This window comes from Vanacampus margaritifer, chromosome 7 (genome assembly GCF_051991255.1).
Source record: "Vanacampus margaritifer isolate UIUO_Vmar chromosome 7, RoL_Vmar_1.0, whole genome shotgun sequence".
In the NCBI taxonomy this organism is placed as follows: Eukaryota; Metazoa; Chordata; class Actinopteri; order Syngnathiformes; family Syngnathidae; genus Vanacampus; species Vanacampus margaritifer.
This window is the reverse complement of record NC_135438.1, coordinates 19,750,022-19,774,295: the sequence shown is the minus strand read 5'-3', so window position 1 is coordinate 19,774,295 and position 24,274 is coordinate 19,750,022. Positions and strand designations below refer to the sequence as shown.

At 38.3% G+C, this 24,274-nt stretch overlaps 1 protein-coding gene across 1 annotated transcript in view; it reads left to right on the top strand.

The window, feature by feature from the left end:
• The window catches only part of dnah6 (dynein, axonemal, heavy chain 6), a 60,775-nt gene extending 36,834 nt beyond the window's left edge, over positions 1-23,941 (top strand). The window contains exons 51-81 of the mRNA XM_077570166.1: positions 2,155-2,295; positions 3,543-3,785; positions 3,899-4,066; positions 4,151-4,386; positions 5,030-5,174; positions 5,351-5,467; positions 5,563-5,686; positions 5,818-6,014; positions 8,127-8,330; positions 8,718-8,843; positions 9,512-9,676; positions 9,940-10,007; positions 10,114-10,294; positions 11,072-11,251; positions 11,374-11,607; positions 13,512-13,647; positions 13,759-13,931; positions 14,727-14,917; positions 17,094-17,254; positions 17,373-17,461; positions 17,579-17,725; positions 17,820-17,958; positions 18,394-18,513; positions 18,604-18,725; positions 18,977-19,106; positions 19,239-19,366; positions 21,069-21,254; positions 22,108-22,180; positions 22,443-22,594; positions 23,476-23,698; positions 23,786-23,941. Coding sequence (XP_077426292.1) covers positions 2,155-2,295; positions 3,543-3,785; positions 3,899-4,066; positions 4,151-4,386; positions 5,030-5,174; positions 5,351-5,467; positions 5,563-5,686; positions 5,818-6,014; positions 8,127-8,330; positions 8,718-8,843; positions 9,512-9,676; positions 9,940-10,007; positions 10,114-10,294; positions 11,072-11,251; positions 11,374-11,607; positions 13,512-13,647; positions 13,759-13,931; positions 14,727-14,917; positions 17,094-17,254; positions 17,373-17,461; positions 17,579-17,725; positions 17,820-17,958; positions 18,394-18,513; positions 18,604-18,725; positions 18,977-19,106; positions 19,239-19,366; positions 21,069-21,254; positions 22,108-22,180; positions 22,443-22,594; positions 23,476-23,698; positions 23,786-23,889 — 4,803 coding nt within the window. The 3' untranslated portion in view covers positions 23,890-23,941. The remainder of the gene's footprint in view (positions 1-2,154; positions 2,296-3,542; positions 3,786-3,898; positions 4,067-4,150; positions 4,387-5,029; positions 5,175-5,350; positions 5,468-5,562; positions 5,687-5,817; positions 6,015-8,126; positions 8,331-8,717; positions 8,844-9,511; positions 9,677-9,939; positions 10,008-10,113; positions 10,295-11,071; positions 11,252-11,373; positions 11,608-13,511; positions 13,648-13,758; positions 13,932-14,726; positions 14,918-17,093; positions 17,255-17,372; positions 17,462-17,578; positions 17,726-17,819; positions 17,959-18,393; positions 18,514-18,603; positions 18,726-18,976; positions 19,107-19,238; positions 19,367-21,068; positions 21,255-22,107; positions 22,181-22,442; positions 22,595-23,475; positions 23,699-23,785) is intronic.
• The last annotated feature ends 333 nt before the right edge of the window (positions 23,942-24,274 follow it).

Sequence of the window (24,274 nt, the reverse complement as noted above, 5' to 3'; positions counted from 1 at the left end):
GTATGAAAGCCACGCAAGTCTTTGTACATAAGGCCCCATATGGGTTCTGTCTTCATGTCTCAGGTTTCAACTGAGGGGCCGGTAGAAATTTACCAGGTTGGAGGGAATTTTGCAAAGAATCAACAGCTTGAATTTTTGATCCCATATTTGATTCTAAGGTCAAGATTCAATCAATGCAAACACGGACAGTCGAACACATGAACGGCATGTAACCTAGAGCTTACAACTGTTAAACACATGCACAAATGAAAGGTTAAGTGGGGAATATGTCACAAAAATGAAACACCTTCACAATACTTCATTGGGTCAATATTTCAGAATGGCAAATACCTAACATTTCCTAATTCATTTAAGACTAACCCTAACCCTATTTTTGGAAAGTTTTTTTTTTCTCATTCACTCTTAAATTCCAGAGCTGGGTGGGGGTTGGCTGTCTGTGGACTAAGAGGCAGACCGTCTCTTGGTCAACCAACCCCCACTTTGGCGTGTTGCAGAACAACGGGAGGAGTCCTGTTGTCTTTAATGAAGTTGCAAAACTTACAACCGGCTGATAATCGTACTGCAACGTGCCTTCAAGTTGAATTAATGTTCACCTTGAGAGCAGTGTCATGACGTCATAAGATGCATCCAATAGGTGAAGGACTTGCCGCTAGCATCATGGCACTGTCTTCCTTGTTCGCTGCCCCATGGCAAACACCAAAGAAACCAAGGGCAGGGTAAGGCTTTAGAAGTGCCGCAGGAAATTATCCAAATTCCTTTGATTTTTCAAAAACATATTTATTAATTACACACATGTATGTGGCCATCTATCTATGCCATCAATGTATAATGACAGGCAGAACAAATTAATACACTTCCATTAGATGGCAGGAGGTATAATAAGCGTAGCCAAGTATGTTGCCATTAATATTAAAGTGGCTAAAACCGCATAAACAGGCTGAAGAGTCCCCCAGCAGGGTCCGTGGACGAGGGGGATCCCTGGCCAAGCTCACCAATCTGGTGCAAAAACCAAACAGGCAAAAATTGAGACTGGAGGCAAAAGGCTGATCCGGTCAAAAAATAATTGATTCCAAGCAGAGGAAAAACCCTGAGAGTTCTGTCCAGATTTTTTATACAGCAATCCTGGAAAATCCCTAACCATCTGATTGGTCAGGGACTCAAGCTAATTTTCCTGCAGTGAGCCACCTTTTAAATGTGTCTCTTTTATGTCCTGTCTGTACTGTAATGGTGTCGATTTCCATATTTGGGTTTTCCTGTTTTATACCGGCGGCAATGTGCGTATGTAGTGTGGCGCTTTGAGTTCCTTTCAGTTTTATATATCATTCTCTAAATGCCAATCTTGCTTATGACTTACACGTAAGTATGCTTTGCTTTGTTTGTTTTGTTCCCTTGTCTCTCATCTGCAGGCTGTTAGCAACTGTGCGACAGCAGCCATTCATTTAAAATATTCTATCAGTCTGAGACCGCCCTGCTCCCTTACTTGTTGAAGGCACTTGACTATATTGGAGTCTCCTCTCTTCATGATTATATATTTTTTTGAAAACGCCAGTTTCCAGTCCTGACAATTTCATACAGGCTGGCAAAAGAGTGAAATATGCCGTAGAAACAGAATAGATCATGGCTTCCTCTGTGTATACCATCAGCACTGTGTTCAATTAAAGAAGCCCACGTCACACTAAGTTAACTTGTGAGTACATTGAGACGAGATAATAATTTGATGCTTTTTTTTAATTTAGTGGTGTGCTGTGGGATTTGTCTAATGTAAAATGGGTGCCTTACTCATATAAGACAATTCTCACAAAATACAATGAATTGTTTTAATGAAACAAATTGAATATTGTAATATGAAAGGTCTATGTGGCCATATAAATAGCATTACAAACTTTTTTTTAAATGGATATAAAAACATGAGCTGTTTATGAGGTGACAAACTATAATGTGCAATAATCATTGTTCATTGATTATTTCAAGTTGGGTTCAATCACATTTAGAACAGGACCCGCTAACACAAATGACGTGTAGGCTACAGCTTTAGAACACACTACAATTGAATGACATCAGGTTCAAAAGATTATTGAACAAGTGATTTGATGTCATATTTGGCACTGTGACTATGTGGCTGTGTCAAACTTGTTGTGTGTTTGTGACCTTCAGGTGTTCCAATATTTTATCTCTCGTGTCCGGGAGAAGCTGCATATTGTGCTGTGTATGAGTCCAGTCGGTGATGCCTTCAGGTCCCGCTGTCGCATGTTCCCCTCGCTGGTCAACTGCTGCACCATTGACTGGTTTGTGGAGGTACAGTATGCTGAAATGACGCTGCCATTTTCTGACCATGGCAATTCATTTGTCAATACAGTTGGGTATGGGTTATATTGTGTTTTAAATGAGTTTAAGGTGCATTTTTGTATAGGCGTTATCCACCCCTGTAACATTATCAATGCTGCAGGCTACTGGTATCAACCTATGTAATGCCAACTTTCCCTTCCAAGGCCAATTCCCATTATTTCTGCTGTAGATAAAAATGGATTTCAAAACTCATTTCAGCTTTTTTTCTTCTTTTAATTAAACATTTAGTTTAATTGTTGGATGAGCAGCAGATTGGATCAAATAGATATACCTAAGTGACTAAGATTACATGTTTAACTGCATCAAGACTGTGACCAATTGACATCAACAAAGTCTTGCATTCTTCTTTATGGTGCTTTTTCTACTGCCCTTTCCACTTTTCATTTTGGGGGTTACTCCCTTGGATCGCCAATTTAGAAGCTAAAATGCATGCTCTATAGTGTTTAAATCTAGAGATGAATCTAGCCCAGAGTAGCTGCATGATGACGGATCTCCCCATCAATTTGGCTGTATTTTTCTTTAAATTGGCGACAAAATGTTTCTGAAGAAGTTCAGAATTCATTTTGATCACTGTAGTCAACAAGATTTATGAGCCTGCCTGAGAAGAAGCCATGACATTGCCTGCATTTGGTTTCACAGATTATCCTGTCGGGTTTTGGGGTCAAAAGCAGACATTTCTTTCCCCCCAAATTTTGCCTTTCCGTTTAGTTAAATCTTAAAATTAATCTCATCTGTCCTTTCATGTATCTTTACCCATTTGACGTCATTTATGTGGTACACGAGTGTTTTGTTTCTTCTTCCGGACATTCCAAATGATTGTGCTCGGGAAGGCCAATATTTGCAAAGACTGAAAAAGTTATCGTCCTTCTTATTTGCAGGTTTTTCACCCGTAGACACTCTCAATTTTTTCAAGTTGGTTTCACCTCAATTTGCAATTGTAGCCTGCACATGCAAAACCCGAATCTTCTAAGTTGTTTGTCATACCCATAAGTCAGTCCATGGAAATAAAACCTGAAATACTGATGGTGTGTCTTGTATGTAACTTTTAATATATTTTAACTTTTTTATTTTAACTTTTTTTTTCTTACTGAATTAATTGCTGTTAGGATACTTTTGGAGGGAGGGCGGGGTCTATAAACAGCAGCTGAATTGCTCCATTCCCTTACCTGTTGTTCTTCTATTCTCCTTTTATTCAGTGGCCTCGTGAGGCCCTCCTTTCTGTCTCTCAGGCCTTCTTCCAGGGTGTGGACTTTGGTACGGATGAACTCAAGCAGAGCTTCTCAGATTTGTGTGTGGAGACGCATGTCAGCGTCACCGTCATGGCTGATAGATTCTACTTAGAACTGAGACGTCGCTATTACACCACGCCCACTTCCTACTTAGAACTAATCAACCTGTACCTGTCCATGCTTGACAACAAGAGGCAGCAGCTAGTGCTTGTAAGGCGAAGCCAAAAAATAAATGGAAAATGTGTGTAGAAAATAGCGACAATTTTTCAGTCATTGTAATATCATCTCAGTTAAACATCACGCTATCATGTGCATTTCTATAGGCAAGGGACCGTGTTAAGAGTGGTCTGACAAAGCTCCTGGAGACCAATGAGCTTGTGGCCACAATGAAAGTGGACCTTTCTGCTCTGGAGCCACTTCTCAAACAGAAAAGCATTGATGTTGACGCTTTAATGGAAAAACTGTCTGTTGACCAAGAGAGTGCTGATGAGGTATTTCACTCTTTTATACCCAAATTTTCTTGATAAATCCCAAGTCTTAGTATATTTGACATGTGCAGCTTTTGAATTTCACAGACACGTCGTACTGTGAAAGAAGAAGAGGCAATAGCAAAGGTCAAAGCTGAAGATACTCAGGCGATAGCTGATGATACCCAAAGAGACCTGAACGAGGCTCTGCCTGCCTTGGAGGGTGCTAACCAGGCTCTGAATTCTCTGGACAAGGCTGACATTTCGGAGCTCAAAGTGTTCACCAAACCACCTGACATGGTCATGACTGTCATGGAAGCTGTCTGCATCCTGCTCAACTACAAGTATGTGTGCTTCTCTCTCTCAGAAGAACTAGAGCTAAATTCCTGTAAAAAAATATATATAATGGCAAGAGAACCAAAAACTTTTACAGAGAGTGTTAAAAGAAATGAAAAATGCTAAGACATTTGCATTGTACACTTTTCTCTGTTCTAGTTCATCCCAAAGTTGTGATCTTGAGGTCGTGGTTCTTTGTAAATTATTCCATATCAAACTTCGAAATTCAATTGTGCCCTTATGAATCTTATTTTATGCATTGGAGCACAATTAGGCTGAAACAGAAAAGGTCTCCAAAATATTGGAAGCATACAAATGAACAATTAAGAATACACCTACTCTAAGTGATGAAGTAGTGTTTGGATTCTTTTGTGTCATGTCTCATATTGTGTATCAGAATAATAAATGTCAGTATAGTAAACCTGTCAATACATTTACCGTACATGTATATAAATCAATGCACATTTTATAATGTGCCCTAAATTAGCGGTAATATTTCCTGTAACCTAATGTTTGTTTTTTATATTATATAAAATATACATATTATTATATGTTATATAGTAGCACTAACCATTGACCACTTTATCTGTAAAATTGTAACGTTAATTTGACCAGCATTGCATTTTGAATCTCTTATTTTTCCTTGCACAGGCCGGACTGGCCAAATGCCAAAAAGTTACTTGGTGATTCCAATTTCACCCGATATTTGACTGACTACGACAAGGACAATATTAAGCCTCAAGTCCTGGCAAAGCTGCAGAAATACATCAACAACCCGGACTTCATACCCGAGAAGGTTTGTTTCTATTTTTAGTCAAAAAATGTTTTTGTGGTAGTTTTGATTGATAGCTACTTGGTAGCTTTGATAACATTTGCATTTGAAGTTAGTTCATGGTAAAATGTGTAATTTTAATTTTCAAGTTGACGGATTTCATCATTTATCTTTTTGCTGGACCCTTGTTTGGTTTAAAGGTGGAGAAGGTTTCCAAAGCATGCAAATCCATGTGTATGTGGGTTAGGGCTATGGACATATACTCCAGAATCCTCAAGGAAGTTGGTCCAAAGAGAGAAGCATTTGCAAAGGCGCAGGTCAGCAATTTAGTCTACAGCACAACGCTGTATGCACTCACTTGAAACGGTTCACTGTTTTGGCATGCTCAGTTATACCTGCACATCCAATATAGGCGGAGCTGGAACTCACAATGGCAACACTGAGAGAAAAGCAACAAATGCTCCAGAGTGTGGAAGACAAGATCAGGGTTCTACAGGAATCATATGACAGCAGCCTTAATGAAAAGCAGGAATTGGGTGATTGCCATGTCCTTTGTACCTGTGCTGAAGTATTAACTATGGATTTGTTCCTGAATGTACACCATTAAGCAATTATTTGCTAAAAGCAAATTCCTCACCTTATCTCTGACTATTTTCTCTTTGCGCAGTTAACACAATGGCAGTGACACAGGCTCGGTTGACCAGAGCAGGGAAGCTCACATCGGCTTTAGGAGATGAGCAAGTGCGCTGGGAGCAAAGTGTTGCCACATTTGATCAACAGATTATCGATGTTGTAGGCAACGTCTTTATCGCCGCTGCTTGTGTGGCCTACTATGGAGCATTTACCTCTCACTATAGAAAATTGGTAGGAAGAGTCTCCTAATTCATTCATTCTAACTTACAATATAAGCAGCTATGAAAACAACACCACAGCTGCAGTTTTACGCAATACATACTCTACTCTGCACATTGCACATATGTACTCCATGTATGTATGTAGCTGTTAGCCTCACATGTAACACAATGGATGAAGAATATGATGACTAAAGGTAGTTTTTTTCAGGGCCGATGCCAGTACCGATTGTTAGTATCCAAGGACGTCGATAACCAATATTTGGAGCCGATATTCATTTTCACTAAAAGGGAAACTATTAGCATCAAAATGAGGGGAAAAAAAACCCTCCCCCTTTTATTTTTTTAAGCATATGTTTATTGAACAACGTTTAGGGTTTGTAAAATATTGGAATAAAAAAAAAATAATAATCTTAGTCAATAGACATCTTTGTTTTAAAAATATAACAAAAAGTTTAGGGATCTCGCAGGGTCAGTATCAAGATAAATAACAATTTTAGTAAATTGTTTTCTATAGTTGATAGTTTCCCAAAATTTCAAACTATCTGAAATATAACATTTTTACTAATTTAGTTTTAATTTCAAACAAAAATAGACTGTGCAGAGAGTTCCCAGGGTAAGCAGCATCACTGAAAATGTAAATAATTAGTTCCCTGAAGTTAACATTTTTTTAAAAGGAACTCCGACTGTCATGACAAGTTTGCTCTATATTTATTTAGCTGTTACTAACATAACTATGAGATTCATTTTACAAAAATCATTTCCAGTTCAATACTTTTTGTAGAAACTTTATTTGGATGAACGTCGCCGTTGTCATTTACGTCGCAACACATTCAGTGCGTAAAGACGTAGAATGGGGGCAGGCTCTCTGCCGAGAAAAGTGAAACAACTATAAAGACAGCAAGGTAAGCCCTGTAGCGTTCCTAAAGGGACGATCAAAACTCTTGAAGGCATCTGGTGAATGACGAGAGCACGGCGTGGGGGAGGGGTGACTCCTGATCCATGTAGTGTCTTTAGGAACGCTACAACGCTTACCTTGCTTTCTTTATAGTTGTTTCAAATTGCTCGTCAGAGAGCCACTCGCCATTCTACGTCACTACACACTTAATGTGTTGCGACGTAAATAACAATGCTGGTGTACGTCCAAATAAAGTTTCTACAAAATATATTAGACTGGAAATGATTTTTGACAAATAAATCTTATATTTATGTTAGTAACAACCAAATAAATAATATAGAGCAAACTTGTCATGACAGTCGGGGTTCCTTTTAAAACAGAATCTATTATCGACCGTATGATTCTTCAAAATGGCGGATGTCGATAATCGTGAAAATGCTGAATATCCGCGCCGATAATCTGCGCATCTGATAATCAATCTGTCCCTAATGATGACGGTGGGCTTGCTTAAGCCTGTGTCAAGAGAGATTCGCTGACGTACTTGCAGCCACTGTGCGATGCTAGCCCAGTCCAAACTAGACTACGCCGCAGCCAAGTAACCATCATTCTTCCCGATCACGACCCTCCAGGTTTTACTGTCATTGCCCACGTGAGTAGCGCTCTCTAGCACCCCCTCCAGGAACTCCAAAACGGTGGGTACTCTGAGCTGCTGTTTGGTGCATAGGGAGACAAAAGTCCGGAACTATCCTTCCACCAGAAGTAGAGGGGAGCCTCTGTCCAACTCAATTAAAATACAGTATTTTAAAAGCTTATCAAATCAAGGGTATTGAATAATTGTGAAATAGTTAATTAAGACAGTGATCTGCAGAGTAGGTTACAAATCATTTAGAAGAATTGGTGATTTATTTAAATAGAGACGCTAAAGGGAAATTTGATTGTGAAACGTAAATGTTTTTGCCCCAATAAAAAAAAGGGGAAGAAAACACACAATGTATTCTTCCCTCTGCTCCTATTCCTCTGAATTTTGTGTTTTTATGTAAAATATGTCCACTTTAATATTTCTAATACATAATGAAACAAACTGAGAAAACAAAAAGCTAATGTGTCAGTTTCCTTGCTGTGTGGACAACTTCACCCTAATGGTGGTACGTTATAAATTAAAAATAAAAGACTGTTGTCATGCCCAATTAATTCATTCGAGTTTTCACATCTTCCCTCCTTCTTCAGCTGGTTGACGAGTGGATAATACAGTGCCAACAACTGAAAATTCCCATAAGTGCCAGCTTCAGCCTTATCAACATTCTGGGTGACCCATACGTCATTCAAAAATGGAATAATGAAGGTCTGCCCCGGGACACGGTGTCCACAGAGAATGGAATACTGGTGAATGAGGGTCGCCGCTGGCCTCTCATGATTGACCCCCAAGATCAGGTGAATGAGCTAATTAACTGTCCTTAATACACAGTACAATATACACGATTATTGACGGAATATTGTCACTTTATTAAAAGACAAAACAAAAAAAAGAACTTGAAAAATCACTTATCTTCCTCTCAACTACTTGTGTTTACTTTAGAGCTGCTCCTGTTTCTGTGGTTCTTTTCAATTAAATAACTGGAAATAATATCCAGTAGACTTGCTGTCAGAATAAATGAAATGTTTACACAAGATAATACTACAATGTATTTTTAATTTTCCACTGACTTAAACAGCAAAAGTATGTGATCATCTTTTTGACTGAAATATTATTTGAGGTTTAATTTCTGGTTTCATATCATTCCACACTCAGACATAAATTACCCATTCTTTCTTTTTTAGGCTAACCGATGGATACGCTCAAAGGAGGCCAAGAATGGTTTAAAAGTGATCAAGCTCACTGATCCAAACTTTCTTCACAAGCTAGAAAATGGCATCCGTATGGGCATGCCTGTTCTGCTGGAGGAGGTAGAAAAACACTGCTGAACTTTACACATTCATGTCATAATTGATCATTAAAAAATGCCTGTTGCTTTAAAAGTTGCTGTATTTTGTTGACTCTAAAATAAATTATAACAAGACAAAATTGGTTAACAAATTTACTACAATTCATGCAGACTAAATACAAAGCATGACGTTCGGTCCAGAAGTATCTTGAACAATGAAAGCGATGAGTTTTAAAATTGAAATAAAATAATCATAATGCGACTAAAAATCTTATGTTCAGTTTTTGTCATTTTAGAGATCAGGTAGAGGTAGAACGTAAATGATCTATGTCTAAAAACCTAGACGATAACCAAGGGCCACTTGTATCAAAATGATGGAAAAATAAATGTATGTCAAAAATGGTGTCGAACAGACTCACTAGTTGACTGAAGCTGTGTCGGTTGACAGAAAAGTAGAAAAAACAATTGCGGTGTCAAGGCTGTGTTCTCTCCGCTCTCAAAATCACAAAAACACCATTGTCCAAATAATTCAGGATCACATCTACCATCTGCCATCTAGAAAATATGTTTTACACTAAATTCCCATTAAAAAACAAAACAAAAATGCTAATCCAAAGTGGAATTATGAGCTACACGAACAGTCAAATTTGATTGACATGTCTACATCTGTGCTTTCTTCTGTGTGTGTAGTTAAAGGAGTACTTGGATCCTGCTCTGGAGCCTGTGTTGCTGAAGCAGACATTTGTGGCAGGTGGACGGACTTTGATCCGACTTGGAGACTCAGATATTGACTATGACAAAAATTTCCGGTTCTATATGACAACTAAAATGGCCAATCCACACTATCTACCAGAGGTAATGACAGCACCTAGTCTCACAATTTCACACTTTTTCATTTGTTGTAATGACAGTTGTAGTGTATTGATACATGCTGCCTGTCATGGAAGCCGCACAGGACTGATTCCCACCAGTTTTCAAGGAAAGGGTCACTGTTGAGATTTATGTATTTTTCCTGGTCATTGGTGAATAAAAAAAAAAGGCCTATGTGAGCAACAATGTGTTTGACAATGCTTTTGTTGTTGAATTCATGTTTTCATGTGTGTGTTTTTACCTCTCAGGTGTGTATCAAAGTAACAATCATCAACTTCACTGTGACAAAGTCTGGCTTAGAGGACCAGCTGCTTGGGTATTACTCTACACTTTTTTTCTTTTCTTTTTTTGATGAGCAGTAACAAGCGATGCCATCCCATTCTTCCAAACGATTTGATCTCCTCCAACCATTCTCTTCTCAGGGATGTGGTGTGCCTGGAAAGTCCACACCTGGAAGAGCAGAGAAACGATCTGGTTGTGCGCATCAATAATGACCGCATCCAGTTGAAGAACATTGAAGATCGTATTCTGAAGCTTCTCTTCACCTCTGAGGGAAACATACTTGACAATGAGGAGCTTGTTACCACTTTACAGGAATCAAAGGTAAATCTGACTTTGGTAAATAAGTACCTTGGTGTCAAATTAAACATTTTAATCTTACCCTACAACTTCCAAAATGGGCTTCTAAAGCTACTTTTGCTTACCTATTAACTCATTCACTGCCATTGACGGCTACAGACGTCAAAAATTCATTTGAACTATTTCTATTAGTTTAACTTTTTTTTTTTTTTTTTTTACTTTTGTTAACAACAGTATGAAAACCTAGAAGAAAATTATTGTACATTTAGAACAGATATACAATTTGTGATTAATCGTGAGTTAACTATTGAAGTCATGCGATTAATTACAATTACAAATTTTAATTGCCTGACGCCGCTAATTTTTAATAATTTAATCGCCTGCCGCCCTTAATTTTTAATAATCTTTTCTTTAAAAATAAAATAAAAAGTTTTTTTTTAATGTCTAGGTTTTCATACTCTTGTTAACAAAAGTGGAAAAAAAAGTTAAACTAATAGAAATTGTTAAAATGATTTTTTGACGTTTAGCCGTCAATGGCACTGAATGGTTTAATGTGGTCTTTCATTATAAACCATGTTATAAATCTTATATGTTTACATTGAATAAACTAAAGAACTACAAATAACATCTGAAATTGAGTTGGCCACTTGGTAGATTCATCTCTTGATGTCAAGCACAAATGTTTTTATGTCACTGATAAAAAAGAAATCAGCTACACTTTCAATTTTGAGGGTCACTTATGTGTGTGACTGTTTTATTATTCCACTCCATTATTATTTTGTGCTTTTCTACCTTCCACAGGTGACATCAGCAGCTATCAAACAACGACTGGAGGAGGCAGAGGCCACCGAGCTAATGATCAATAATGCAAGAGAGGGTTACCGATCTGTAGCCACCCGAGGCTCTGTCCTGTTCTTTGTCGTCGCCAGTCTCTCTGAAATTGATCCAATGTACCAATTCTCACTCAAGTACTTTAAACAGGTGAGAAAGACTGCATTTGCTGTTTATTGATCCCCTGGAAACATTTAGACTGGTATTTTGTGATGAACACATAACGATGATTTTCAAATTTTATGAATGTTTCTTTATACAAACAACCGCAGCTCTTCAACTCTACCATTGAGATGTCTGAAAAGAGCGATATATTGGAAGAGCGTCTCCAGATCCTGCTCGACCAGATCCTACTCAACTCCTACATAAATGTTTCCCGGGGCCTTTTCGAGCAGCATAAACTCATCTACAGCTTCATGTTGTGCGTTGAGATCCTGAAGCACCGTGGTGACATCTCTGAAGCGGAGTGGCAGAATTTCATTCGGTCTTCTGCAGTTATGGAAAAGGTGGGATGGGGAATGAATGACATTATGCTAAAAATAGCTTGTTGAAAAATCTCCTTTGATTTTAGCGTCTTAGGGTAAAATACATATGCTGAACATTGCAGAGTGGCAGTTGGTGACAAGGAAAAAAAATGCCAGGGTTTGCAAGTAAGGAAAGAAATTCACAAGGCATTCTGTGCAACCGCCTGCTTGGATTGCAGTGATAACAAATCATTTCTCACTCTGTCATGGGTGGTTAATGAGAAAAGATTTTTAAATTTCAGCCAATTTGGTTAGCAGGTATTCTCAAGCAAAATTAGAAAGTGGTCGGACTAATATGTGTATGGTGGTGTAGATCAGTGGAAGAGTGGTCGTCTCGCAACCCGGAGGTTGTGGGTTCGATCCCATGCCGTTGTGACCACGTGGAAGTACCTTGAGCAAGATACTGAACCCTCAGTTGCACCTGATGCTGTGATATCAGTAGGTAAATGAGTAGTCGAATGCAAAGCGCTTTGATGGTCTTGTAAGGCGTAAAAGCGCTGTATAGATGAAGTACCATTTGCTATGTGCAATATGAATTCACACAACGGAACATATGGTGTTCCACAGGGCTCAATTCTGGGGCTTCTGCTATTTTCATTGGGTCATTTTATTTTTCAATAAAGAATGGTTTGGTGCAGGGGTGCTCAAGTTCGGTCCTCAAGAGCACCCCTGGTTTGGTGAATGCGTGTAGGAAACTGTTGAGATTCACTACCTCTGAAAAGGTTAGGGACCACTGTTTTAGATATTTGTTTAGATAGATTAGTTTGCTAGATTAGAACACTGCAGGGACAGGATGAGGAGATGTTCTGGATATTGTGGATCTCTGCACCAATGACCTCCCTAGCTAGCTGTTTTGATGAAAATCTGGATGAATGCCTGCAACTAGGGAACCACACAGTATACAGACTTATGTGCAACTGTAGAAAATAACTGGCAGCTTCTGAAATCGGTTTTGTCTCTTCTGTTTTCTGAGGTTGAATAAATGTTACTGACCTGGGTTTTTGTGACAGTGGCTGGATTTGTGTCAGAGAACCACTTCTCTGAGCTGACGTGTTCCTCCTCGTGAGGTAGACTTCCCGAAGTCTAAAATCATTACAGTCCCTTATTCCCTCCATACTTTTTTTTTTTATTGAAATGATGTTCCACATGCTGACTTAACCTTTTGTAGATTTAATGCCTCTTGTCAGTCCTGCTCAGGCTTCCATGGTGGATAACACAACAAATAAATTTGTTATGCTAATGAGGAGAGCGAGAGGGAACTTGAATTTAAAAATGAATTGATTTGCTGCCACAAGTGCCAACAAGTCTGCTGTTTGGAGAATCTTTCATGAATCTGATTAAAACTTCACTTGAGAAAATATTTCTTATGTTTGAAAACATTATCATCTCTTCTTGAGTGTCTGGGGTTCCTTTAATGGATGTACACTTATTTTACAAATATATTGTTCTATCCCAGTAGCATGTTTATTTTTCAGAAATCTTAGAACTTGCATGCAGCATACTGATTGATTTGCAACAATAAATGTGAAAACCCTTGTAGAATATTATAAGAATGGAAGGTCATTTGGACTCCAATTAACCCCAGACTTATTTACTTGCAACAACAGTCTGATTTGATGGACGGGTTTGAAGACCACAATACAAACTGGCTTGGGAGTATATCATTTGTGTGCTCATTTTATACAATGATAACAGGTCTAGCTGGCTGATTGTAATTGTAACAGTGTCCTTCCTTTTCTGTTTCTCACTCTCGTGTGTCATTGTCTTCTATGTACATCATCTCCACTTCTCCTGCGATATTTGTGGAATTTATGTTGACGTTATTAGTCAGCCAGCAGCCCAACCACCCTCTCTTGTAATCATCACTGCTTTCATATCTCCTATAGGAATTTGAGGAGCGGCCAGATGTCCCATGGCTAAGTGATTATTACTGGGAGACATGTTGTGAACTGGAGGAGTCACTTCTCTGCTTCAAGGGCCTCTCCAAAGAAATCATTGCAACACACATCCATATTCAGCTCGGTAAACTTACACCCCATCTTCTGACCTGGCTAGCCTGGTTCAGTGATTCGTTTATCTTTGGAAGCTTGTGTATTTATAGAGTATTAACTAATCCCAATTATCTTTATTTAGGAAGTTTTGAGTCATCTTTTAATCCAGAAAGTTGGGAGGGCTATGTGTCAGTGTTGCCACCTCTTGATTTGTCAGAAGAGGGGAAGCAAAAGAGTGGAATCATAGGCTACTGGAATGAAAGGTTGACTTATTTTCAAAAGCTGGTCCTTATCAAGTCCTTCATGGAGGAGAAGGTAGGTTTCAATCATCAATATATGATAGTATCATAAAAGCAGAGGCGGGCATTCCATCAATTCTGACAGACTTTCTGTCAGTCCGTCATTGATGAATGACGGACTGGTGGACAGTACCTCAGTACTGACAGAATGACCACCTTTGTCTGTTGTTCCTAAAATAGTGGCGATGAAGTGATGACGGAAGCATGGTTAAAATAAAATGACGGACTGTTGATTACAGTTTAGTTCGGCTTGATAAAATGACGGACTGACGATGACGAAAGGGTTGCCCAAGGTGCTCACGAATGATGTAACCAGCAACATTTTGTAAATTGCCCACCTCTGTATAAAAGTATATTTTATGTCTTGTGTCACTGAGAGACGTTTTGTAGGGTGCTGTATCATTGTGTAAAATCTCAACGAATTTTCTAAAGTAATTACATTCAGAAGTGTGGCCTTTGAGAAACATGAGACAATGAGACATAATTAGCTTTTTCAAGGTACCTACATTTTACGCAACTATAATAGGAGGCTTGGGAAAGTGTGATCTTAATGATGCTCAAAATGTGACATCCTGGGCAACAATAAAAACTGTTGATTACAAGAACAAGACTAGCCTTGTTTGCGAGAAGGCCGTTTTCTGTTTTTCTCTTTTAATTGTTAATTAATACAATTAAGTTTTATTTGTCAACCAGTAAATAGACTTGCATTATGTTGAGTTCCACCCACCCTTTGTATCGTCTTTTTGTGATAATGTGAAGCCATAGTACCAAAGTAATATTTTTGTAAATTGTGTCTTTCTTTCTTGTCCAGGTTGTTTTTGCAGCAACAGAGTTTGTGATTGTCAGTTTAGGGAAGCAGTTTGTGGAAAACCCTCCCATTGATTTGACTAATCTCTACAATGACATGTCCCCATTCACGCCTCTGGTCTTCATTCTCAGCACCGGATCTGACCCAATGGGTGCCTTCCAGCGTTTTGCAAAAGAGAGGGGTTGTCTTGATAGGTAAAACCATGGAAAAGATATGTAGATGACTCATCAGGAAGAATGTCATATTCAAAGTCGAAACATTTGTCTGCTACATTACACCCTAGCACAAACATAAACTCTAAAGCCCCTGTAAAGTGAAAATGAAGTCTTATACATTTATTTTGTGTAGAAAAGAGTAAACAAGCCTACCAATTTAAATAAACAAAAAAATAATCAAGTATATACAATTAGGCTTCAAAGTAATGAAAAATAGAGCCTTGGCCGGCCCGCGAATAGACAAAATGTGCGTATAACTGATTGAAATACACGAAAAATTGGTTGAGAAACCTGAGAGAAAAAATATGCCAAACCGCGAGTATGCGGGGGGTTTCACTCTAATAATAAATAAAAATTGAATGAAAATTAACCTGTGAAAGTCCGATACAGATATCGTTGTTGAACAGAATTATTTTAAATACTATGAATGAACTATGCTTGGACAGAAATGGGGTGGCAGAATAAAACAGCCCACACTGCTGACCGTAAATACGTCTTTACTCTCAGACTGCCAACAACAAGTAGATCTGAACAAGCGCATTATTGAACCAAAGCACGGTCTTCAACCACGCCCCCGCCTGCATATCTGCTGGGTGAGAGGCATCTTCCTACTGCTTAATTTTTGTATCTGTGAACATCGAGCTGATGTGCCTTGCCCAAACAAAAATTCTAGTTTGGTCTCGTTTGTCCATAGGACATTCTCCCAGAAGCGTTGTGGCTTTTCAATATGCTTTTTGGCAAATTCCATTCTCACTTTTCTTAAATTTTTTATACAATTTATTTTCAACAGGGAAACTTTTCCTTGGTTGTCTTCCATAAAGTCCACCTTGGCTCAAACAATAACTGCTGGTGCGATCTGGCACTGATGTGCTGTACCTTGACCTTGGAGTTCAACTTTGATCACTCTTGAGGTTGTTCTGGGCTCTTTTGTTGCCTTTCGTCTTTCTCATCTCTTCAGCTTGTCATCAATTCTCCTCCTGTGGCAATGTCCAGTGAGGTTGGCTACAGTCCCATAGCTCTTACATTTCTGAATGATCTGTGCAACTGTACATTTAGTCACAGGAACGTCTACAGTAGCTGCTTGGAGATGGTCTTACAGCCTTTACCTTTAATGTGTTGTCTATTATTTTCTTTCTAAGCTACTGAGACAACTCTCTCCTTCGCTTCCTCTGGTCTATGCTTAGTATTGAACACATCATATCACCAAACAGTTCAGTGACTTCTCGTCACCCTTTTAATAGGCCGACTGACTGATTACAAATTTGAAGACACCTGTGATGCTAATTAGAGGCCACACCTTGTCTTTTTGATCATATTGTTTTCAATCTTTTCTAGGGGTACCCATCGCTTTTGTCCAGGCCTGTTTCTTTTCTTTCTAAATAATTCTGTTGAACCACTATTCAAAAGTACGACATTGTATTAGTTCCACATATAAATATATATATTTTTTTGAGGGCGGGGGCAATATTCAGAGAAAAAAAACTCACAAATTTGCCACTTTATAAACTCCCAAATTTACGAGTTTTTTTTCTCGCAAATTTGCCACTTTATGTGTCGAATCTGCTGCTCTCTGTCATTCACTTGCATTTACCGGTACCTATGGTATGCTAGCATCTGATTGGATAGTGTTAGTCAGCTGATAGGGGATCAGGAAGTATTGTCGCTCTGGCTGCGGTGAATGACGAGTAAAGTTTTAATTTAAGAATGAATCCGTCTCCATCCTACCTTTTCATTTTATAAACAGTGTCCCATTAACCACCAACAAATCCTCACATGATTAGACTATAGCTACGCTACACGTATTTAGTTTTTTTCTTGCAAATCTGTCACTATATAAAGCCGCAAATTTGGGACTTTATAAAGTGGCAAATTTGTGAGAAAAATACTTGTAAATTTGCAAGATTATAAAGTGGCATTTTTGTGAGTTTTTTTCTCGGAATATTGCACCCGTCCTCTAAAAATATATATTTATACATGGCCCTAATACGCTGTCGTACATAAGCAATGTAAGATATTTTCGTCCACGTATCAAAATAAATTACGTAAATGACTTTATAGGTTCTTTAAGAAATGTGATGCAATAAAGATGGTTTTAAAATGATATCATATTTTATGCAACTATATATTGAAATAATCTTTTCTCTTTAACTATTAGGGTTGAGTCCATTTCATTGGGTCAAGGACAGGGGCCCATAGCAGAGAAAATGATTAAATCAGCATTAGAGGACGGAGGTTGGGTTTTCTTGCAAAACTGTCATTTAGCAGTCTCTTGGATGCTCGCCATGGAGGAGCTCATTAAGACCTTTGCAGAGCCTGGTAAAGAAATATTAATAAATGTGTCATTTTACATACACACTATTACACATGGAACTGTTGCCACAATTATTTGTTTTATTGTAGTGTATATTGAGTGACACATTCTTTTCCTCTGCAGACATCTCAATCCATGAGAACTTCCGCTTGTTCCTCAGTTCCATGCCGACCAAAGTGTTTCCTGTTACGGTGCTACAAAACTCTGTCAAGGTAAACTTCAGCTTGAACATTAAATGCATTAGCGATTTTTCTGTTTGCAATACAATGAACTCTTAGGAAACAAATGTGTAATTATTGACTCTGTTAGCTTGTATTTGTTTCTTCAAGGTGACAAATGAACCTCCAAAAGGTCTGCGTGCCAACATTCGTCGCGCCTTCACAGAAATCTCTACCGATTTCTTTGAAGCGCACGCTCTGGGGCTGGAGTGGAAGAAGATGGTCTTTGGACTCTGCTTTTTTCATGCAGTCATTCAGGTTTATACCTATGCAATGGTGCAATATTTTGTCAATTTGCTTTCTGCTGTATTAGTAAACCTTTAAATGTTTATCTTGTTCATGCGCACTTCAGGAGCGCAAAAAGTTTGGTCCTCTTGGCTGGAACATTCCCTACGAGTTCAGTGACAGTGACAGGGAATGTGCTCTGCTCAACCTCGAACTCTACTGCAACAATGACGTTATTCCCTGGGATGCGCTTACATATATCACCAGTAGGTGAACCCGAATCAATGTGCATAAACAACCTACAATCACTAATAAGTTTAATGCACTCACACATTGTCAATTTGTGGATGAACTCTTTCATCTGGCCATTAGAGTGGTTCTAAAACATAGGTAGCCAAAACATGCCCAATTAAAATTAAACTGCACTAATATACTAACCACCAGAGGGTGCTGGAACTGCATAAAAGGAATTTGTACAACCTCTCTTTTTTGACCCGATGTGCAGCTTTTAATATGACCTTTAAGAGGATAATCGGTATAGAGCATGGACTGATTAATTTGTAAAATAATATATGATAATATACTGAGTGCACCAATGGAAAGATAATAGTGGTTTTTAATTGTGTTGATTAATCCAGCATGTTACTGATCCTTCTCTTGTGGAAAGAGCAAACGGGTCAAATGTGAGTGTGTATCCCCAGGTGAGATCACATATGGAGGCAGAGTGACAGATGTGTGGGACCAACGCTGCCTCAGAACAGTCCTAAAAGGCTTCCTTTCCCCGAAAACCCTGGCACCTCGCTATACCTTCTCAGAGTCTGGTACCTCTTAAAATTCCATTTGGCTTATTCTGTTGGACTGCAATTATTTGAAACACAACTGTTGATTTACTGTTTTCTCCTGTTCATTAGGTGTCTACTATGCCCCTGCGTTAGACACATTGGATTTATTTATAGAGTACATTGAGAACCTTCCAATCATTGATGACCCTGAGGTTTTTGGCATGCATGAAAATGCCAACCTGGCCTTCCAGGTATGGAGCTTGCAGTTGTAAAAGACACAAGTAGGAATTGTCAGATGGAGTCATTCTTTAATGGGCACTTAGCAAACCATTAACATATACATGATTGTATACAATATGTCATTTGAAAAAAACATTCATAATGGGACATGGGAAACACAACAGAATGTTCAGTCTCAATGCATGTTTAGATTTAAAAAAAAAAAAAAAAAAGTTTGGCAAATTACATTCTCTCTGTACTTTACACGTGTTTGTCTCCACAGCGGCAAGAAACCACGAAACTGATCAACACCATTCTGGATGTAAATCCTCGCTCCTCAGCACAACTAGGAGCCAAAAGCAATGACGAGATAGTGTGCGAGCTTGCCGAAGCTATACTTTCTAATCTGCCTGGTACACAGACACACAGACACTATTTGTTTTTCTAGAATGGTTATGAAAGGATTTATTTAAAACAGAACTTTTCCCACTTGTACAATGCATGTCTGACATTGTGTTTTTGTGCTCGTCTTCATTTGTGTGTAGAGCGCCTTGATATGGACGAGGCGATGGAGTCTATATTCGAGAGAGACGATAATGGTCGACTCAACTCCCTCACAACTGTGTTGGGCCAGGAGGCCGACAGATTCACCAAACTGGTTCGCTTATTAAGGGTAATCATAAGAATGTTTTTAACCTCAGTTAACTGTTTCATTCTGGTCAACTTTTTATTACACTTGTCTTGCTGTTTTGTGGTACATATGCAGTTCAAACACAAACAATTGAGGGATGCTTGAAGGATAATGTCCATGTATTTCTTTTGTATTGTCTTTGTAAATTCTTAGTTATTTTGGTCAAGGTAATCAAAGAAAGTTAAATTGAAACAATATGTACTAATGAAATCCAACTGAACCATACATGAGCAATAAGGGTGGGATCCTTTGACTGTGTCACAATTTGATTCGATTTTGATTTTTGGGTCTACGATTCAAATCAGAATCGATTTTCGTTTCAAAACGATTTTTGATTCAAACTGATTTGATTGACAATGATTTCTGCATCAATCTATAGCTGTGCAAAGAATCGTCATGATCTACTCCAGTCTGTTTTGTAAGACAGAATGACAAATGGACACATAAAAGTTTATTTTATTATTATTATTATTATTTTTTTATTAAGTTTTGAATTGTAAGTAAAGTGACTTTTTTTTCCACAAAAACAGTGTGTGGACCACAACTATTGCTATACACTTGATAGCTTTTATGGTATAGAATAAATTTAGAATAAAAATCGATTTTGGGACATTTTATATCGAGTCTGAATCGTTAGTACATGAGAATCTTGATTGCACGTACAATCTTGATTCTTATGTGAATCGATTTTTTGGCACACCTCTAATGAGCAAAAGGAACAACAATAAAGTTCCTGGGTCAGTTTGACCCAGGGTATCACGACTTCAATAGTTAACTCACGATTAATCATAAATATGTTCTAAATGTACAATAAAATATTTTTTCCCTAAGTTTTCATACTCTTGTTAACATAAAAGTGGGGAAAATGTTAAACTAATAGAAATATGGCTGCATCTTTTAGTTATGATACAGTAATTTCATAATAATTCATAAAATTGAGTTAAAATTAGAAATATTTACTGTACTGTAAAAAACTAGTGTGATATTGATTTGTGTTGAGGTCATTTTTGTGCCACTAGATGGCATAATTGCATTTGCAAGACGTTGGTGACAGCTAAGTGCATTATCCTTTTCATATTAAGATCTATCGAATTTTTAACATAAAGTAACTTGTGAAATTCCGCACCTTTTTTAAATTGTATAATACAACTTGACCCCACTCTACACAAATATATGCATTATTATTAAATTTATTTATGCAAAATTTTTACAAGGATGTGTCTGCTGCGTTGCGACTGGAATTCCCCCAGTACAGGCTTTCCAAGTAAGGGGGGGAGGTCATTCATCGTTCCGTTAATGATAAAAACACATTAATTAACCTCTTTTGTTGCAAATATTTAAAATGAACCAGTTTCAAAAAGTTGCATCACAAAATAGTACCATTGTAGTTATGTAACTTCGAAATGGGTCAGTTTGACCTGGCTATGTTTAATATTTCAAAAGCATTTCGATAAACATTAGTAAACAGCTCACTATCTGTTTTCATTGCAAATATGCCTAAATGAACCATTTCTTACTGTATGTTGGTATCAAATTTCATAGCGAAAAACTAGTGTTTGTTGTGCTTTAACTTGAAAGTGGGTCATTTTGACCCTCAAACATAACATTAGGGTTACATTTGTATAGGCAAGCAAACCAATCGTAAATAGTATTTGTAGTGATGAAACCATTTTTGTGTTTCCAGGTGTCTCTCATCACTCTACAAAAGGCCATTGGAGGTCTGGTGGTGATGTCAGAAGAGATGGACCGGATCTACACAAGCTTCGTTAACAACAATGTTCCCGGCCAATGGTCGAACGCCTCCTACCCATCTCTAAAAGGCTTGGCTTCCTGGGTCAAAGACTTATACCTCAGGATCTACTTTGTTGAGGTTTTGTTCTACTTTATTTTCTTGATCCTCAGAGGATGAACTCTAACACTTATAAACTCATCTTTTCATTATAAGCATCAAACACATAGATTCTTAACATGCACACTGGTTTCTGTGGCAATGACCAAAGTAGCTATGCACAATTATCACACGTTTGAGCAGTTCCTAAGGGAGGGTTGGAAGTCACAAACTAAAAACACATACACAACCTGGTTATTTTACTACTTTTGCCTTGTACATCACCCCCAACACAAACATTTCTTTAATGAGACACATTTGAAAATGTGTGCCCTCGCTTTATGCACACACACATGCGGGCACACACACACACACACACAGTTGGGTTTACATGTCTAGTGGGGACATCTCATTGAAATAATGCATTTCCTAGACCCTTACCCTAACCCCGACCATCAAAAATGACTGCCTACTCCCATTCCTTACCCTAACCTCAACCATAACCCAATTCAAACCTAAACTCTAAAACCAAGTTTTGACACTCTAAAAGAGGTTTGGACGCATGGGGACCACCAAAATGTCCCCACAAGAACACATGGTCCCCACAATGATAGTAAAAACCCCGAAAATGGTCCCCATGATGTGATATAACACCCCCCCCCCCACACACACACACACACACTCACTCAAAAAGAAGCCCCAAGAAAGAAGATAATGTCACAATGTTGTAAAGTGAGATCTACAGTACATTGTACACATACACTGTGCCAGTTGCACCACTCTTCGTTTTCTTTCATATGCAATGAAATGAGATGGCTGATGCCCACATGACTTGAGCACACTGCACGAGTTACTTGAAGTTGAATTACATTTATATATTTTTATCTCCTTTTAGACTTGGATCACACGTGGCCACCCCAAATCTTTTTGGATATCTGGATTCTTCTTTCCTCAGGGCTTTCTAACTGGTATGCCATTGATGCACTAAAAATGTTTTCTTTTCATCTTTTAATAGACCATGATGGTACAACAAATCTCTCAACTGACAGAATATATTCTAAAGTTATGGTCATTGCATGGTGTGATAATTGTTAATATATGTGTTGAGTTTGAAAAAAAAAAATCCTTGTTCACAGCTTGGCGTATTCGAAGGCCAGCAGAAGAGTAATAGAAAAAGAAAAACACTTTTGAAGTTAACGTCGATATTTTCTCCTAACTGTTGACATGTAGCGGTCCTGCAGAATCACGCCCGACGGTACAATTTGCCCATCGATGAGCTGAACTTCCGCTTCAACATGGTGCCTGTGTACCGGGACCAGATGGCTGTGGCCGAGGCTCTGCGCAATCTGAACAGCAACGCTCAACTCCCGATGGACGCGGAGGTACTACAGTCCACGCATGTTGTTCATGCCTTTTTAGACAATATTCCTTTTGTAATGAATGAAAAATCAGTCTTGTATAAAGTCCCTGAATTCAATACTTGATTAAAAAGTACAAGTATCTAACTATTTTCACAAGTTTTTCATACTTTTGTTAATTAAAGCAAAGTGGACAAATATGGTTAGCAAATACAAATGTAAACCGATTTTAATTCATTGACATAGCAATTTTATAAAGTTATTTTAAGTATAAAAAAATATATCTGTATACTAAACAGTTAAGAGGAGTGTCAAACATTTACTCATAGATTTTTGTTGAGGCAATTTTCTGCCACTAGATGGCATTGGTATTTAATGTTGGACATTGGTGACAGAAACAGTACATTTTCCTTTTCAAATTCAGCGCAATTGGTATTTGGAACATGAAGCAACTCGTGGACTCTTAGCCATTTTGTTCATTGTAAATTACAAGTCACCAGTTCCACAAAATACATTTTGATCACATTCATTATTGCTAAATTGTGTGTTAAGCGCTTTGTGGAACAGAGGTCACCAACTTTTTGAAACTGAGAGCTGCTTAATTGGAAGGGCTACCACTTTATAACACTTCTTCTTGTAGAATATCACATCACAAATGATTAAGACGATGTTATTGATTAAAAGCCTTCAATTATATAACATTTGTTGTACTTATGTAACACAAATAATTTTCCGATATGAAATTATTTGAGCATTGAAAGTAAAAGATGAAAAAGTGACTTAAAAATGTTAACGGTTGTTCAGAGGTGCAGATCCCATTTGTCACCTTAATATTGTGAAAGGATTGTTGGATGAGTACAAAATACATAATAATTACTATGAATGTTTCTTTTTTGTGGATGCAGTTGCCAATGCCTGAGAATGGTGTGCTGGTGCACGGCATGTTCATGGATGCGAGTCGCTGGGATGATGACAACATGGTGATCGAGGACTCATTACCTCGAGTGATGAATGCCGTTCTTCCGGTGGTGCACTTTGAGCCACAACAGAACTACGAGCCCGAGTCTGAGCTCTACCAGGCGCCGCTTTACAAGACCTCAGCTAGAGCAGGAACTCTTTCCACCACAGGTGCTTACATCATCCAAGACCCTCACATGTAATACCTAAGGTACATGTCAAGTTTATTTTCAATTCTTTATTTTTCTCTCCCTCCAGGACACTCAACTAATTTTGTTGTGACTGTAATGCTTCCAACGAACCGACCAAGCGACTACTGGATATCCAAAGCGTCCGCTCTGCTGTGCCAGTTGAATGACTAAGTCCTTTTGAATTTAGCCACATATTTTTTTAGCGTTTAAAATAAATGGAAGATAAGCCACAATGTTCAGTCATGGATGGTGATTGTCTCTGTCTTTCCACATACTTTGGTGGCAAGTGAGCCATGATCGATCCGAAAAGGGCTACACACATTGTTATCAAGCTTGCGAGCAGTACATCCTGATCGTCAAAAGCTGTTTTATTGTAACATCTCGCCCCAGGCAAAGAAAAAAATTGAAATTTGAGTTCAGAGGGCATGGATGGGTTAAGCGACCTTGCTGAGCTGATGCACGCGGTCATGGTCAACAAGCAGCGGCACTGTACGGAGTGCTGATCGTCAAATCGTGAAATGTTTCCGCCCCAAACCCCATACATGTAGCAGCTTCC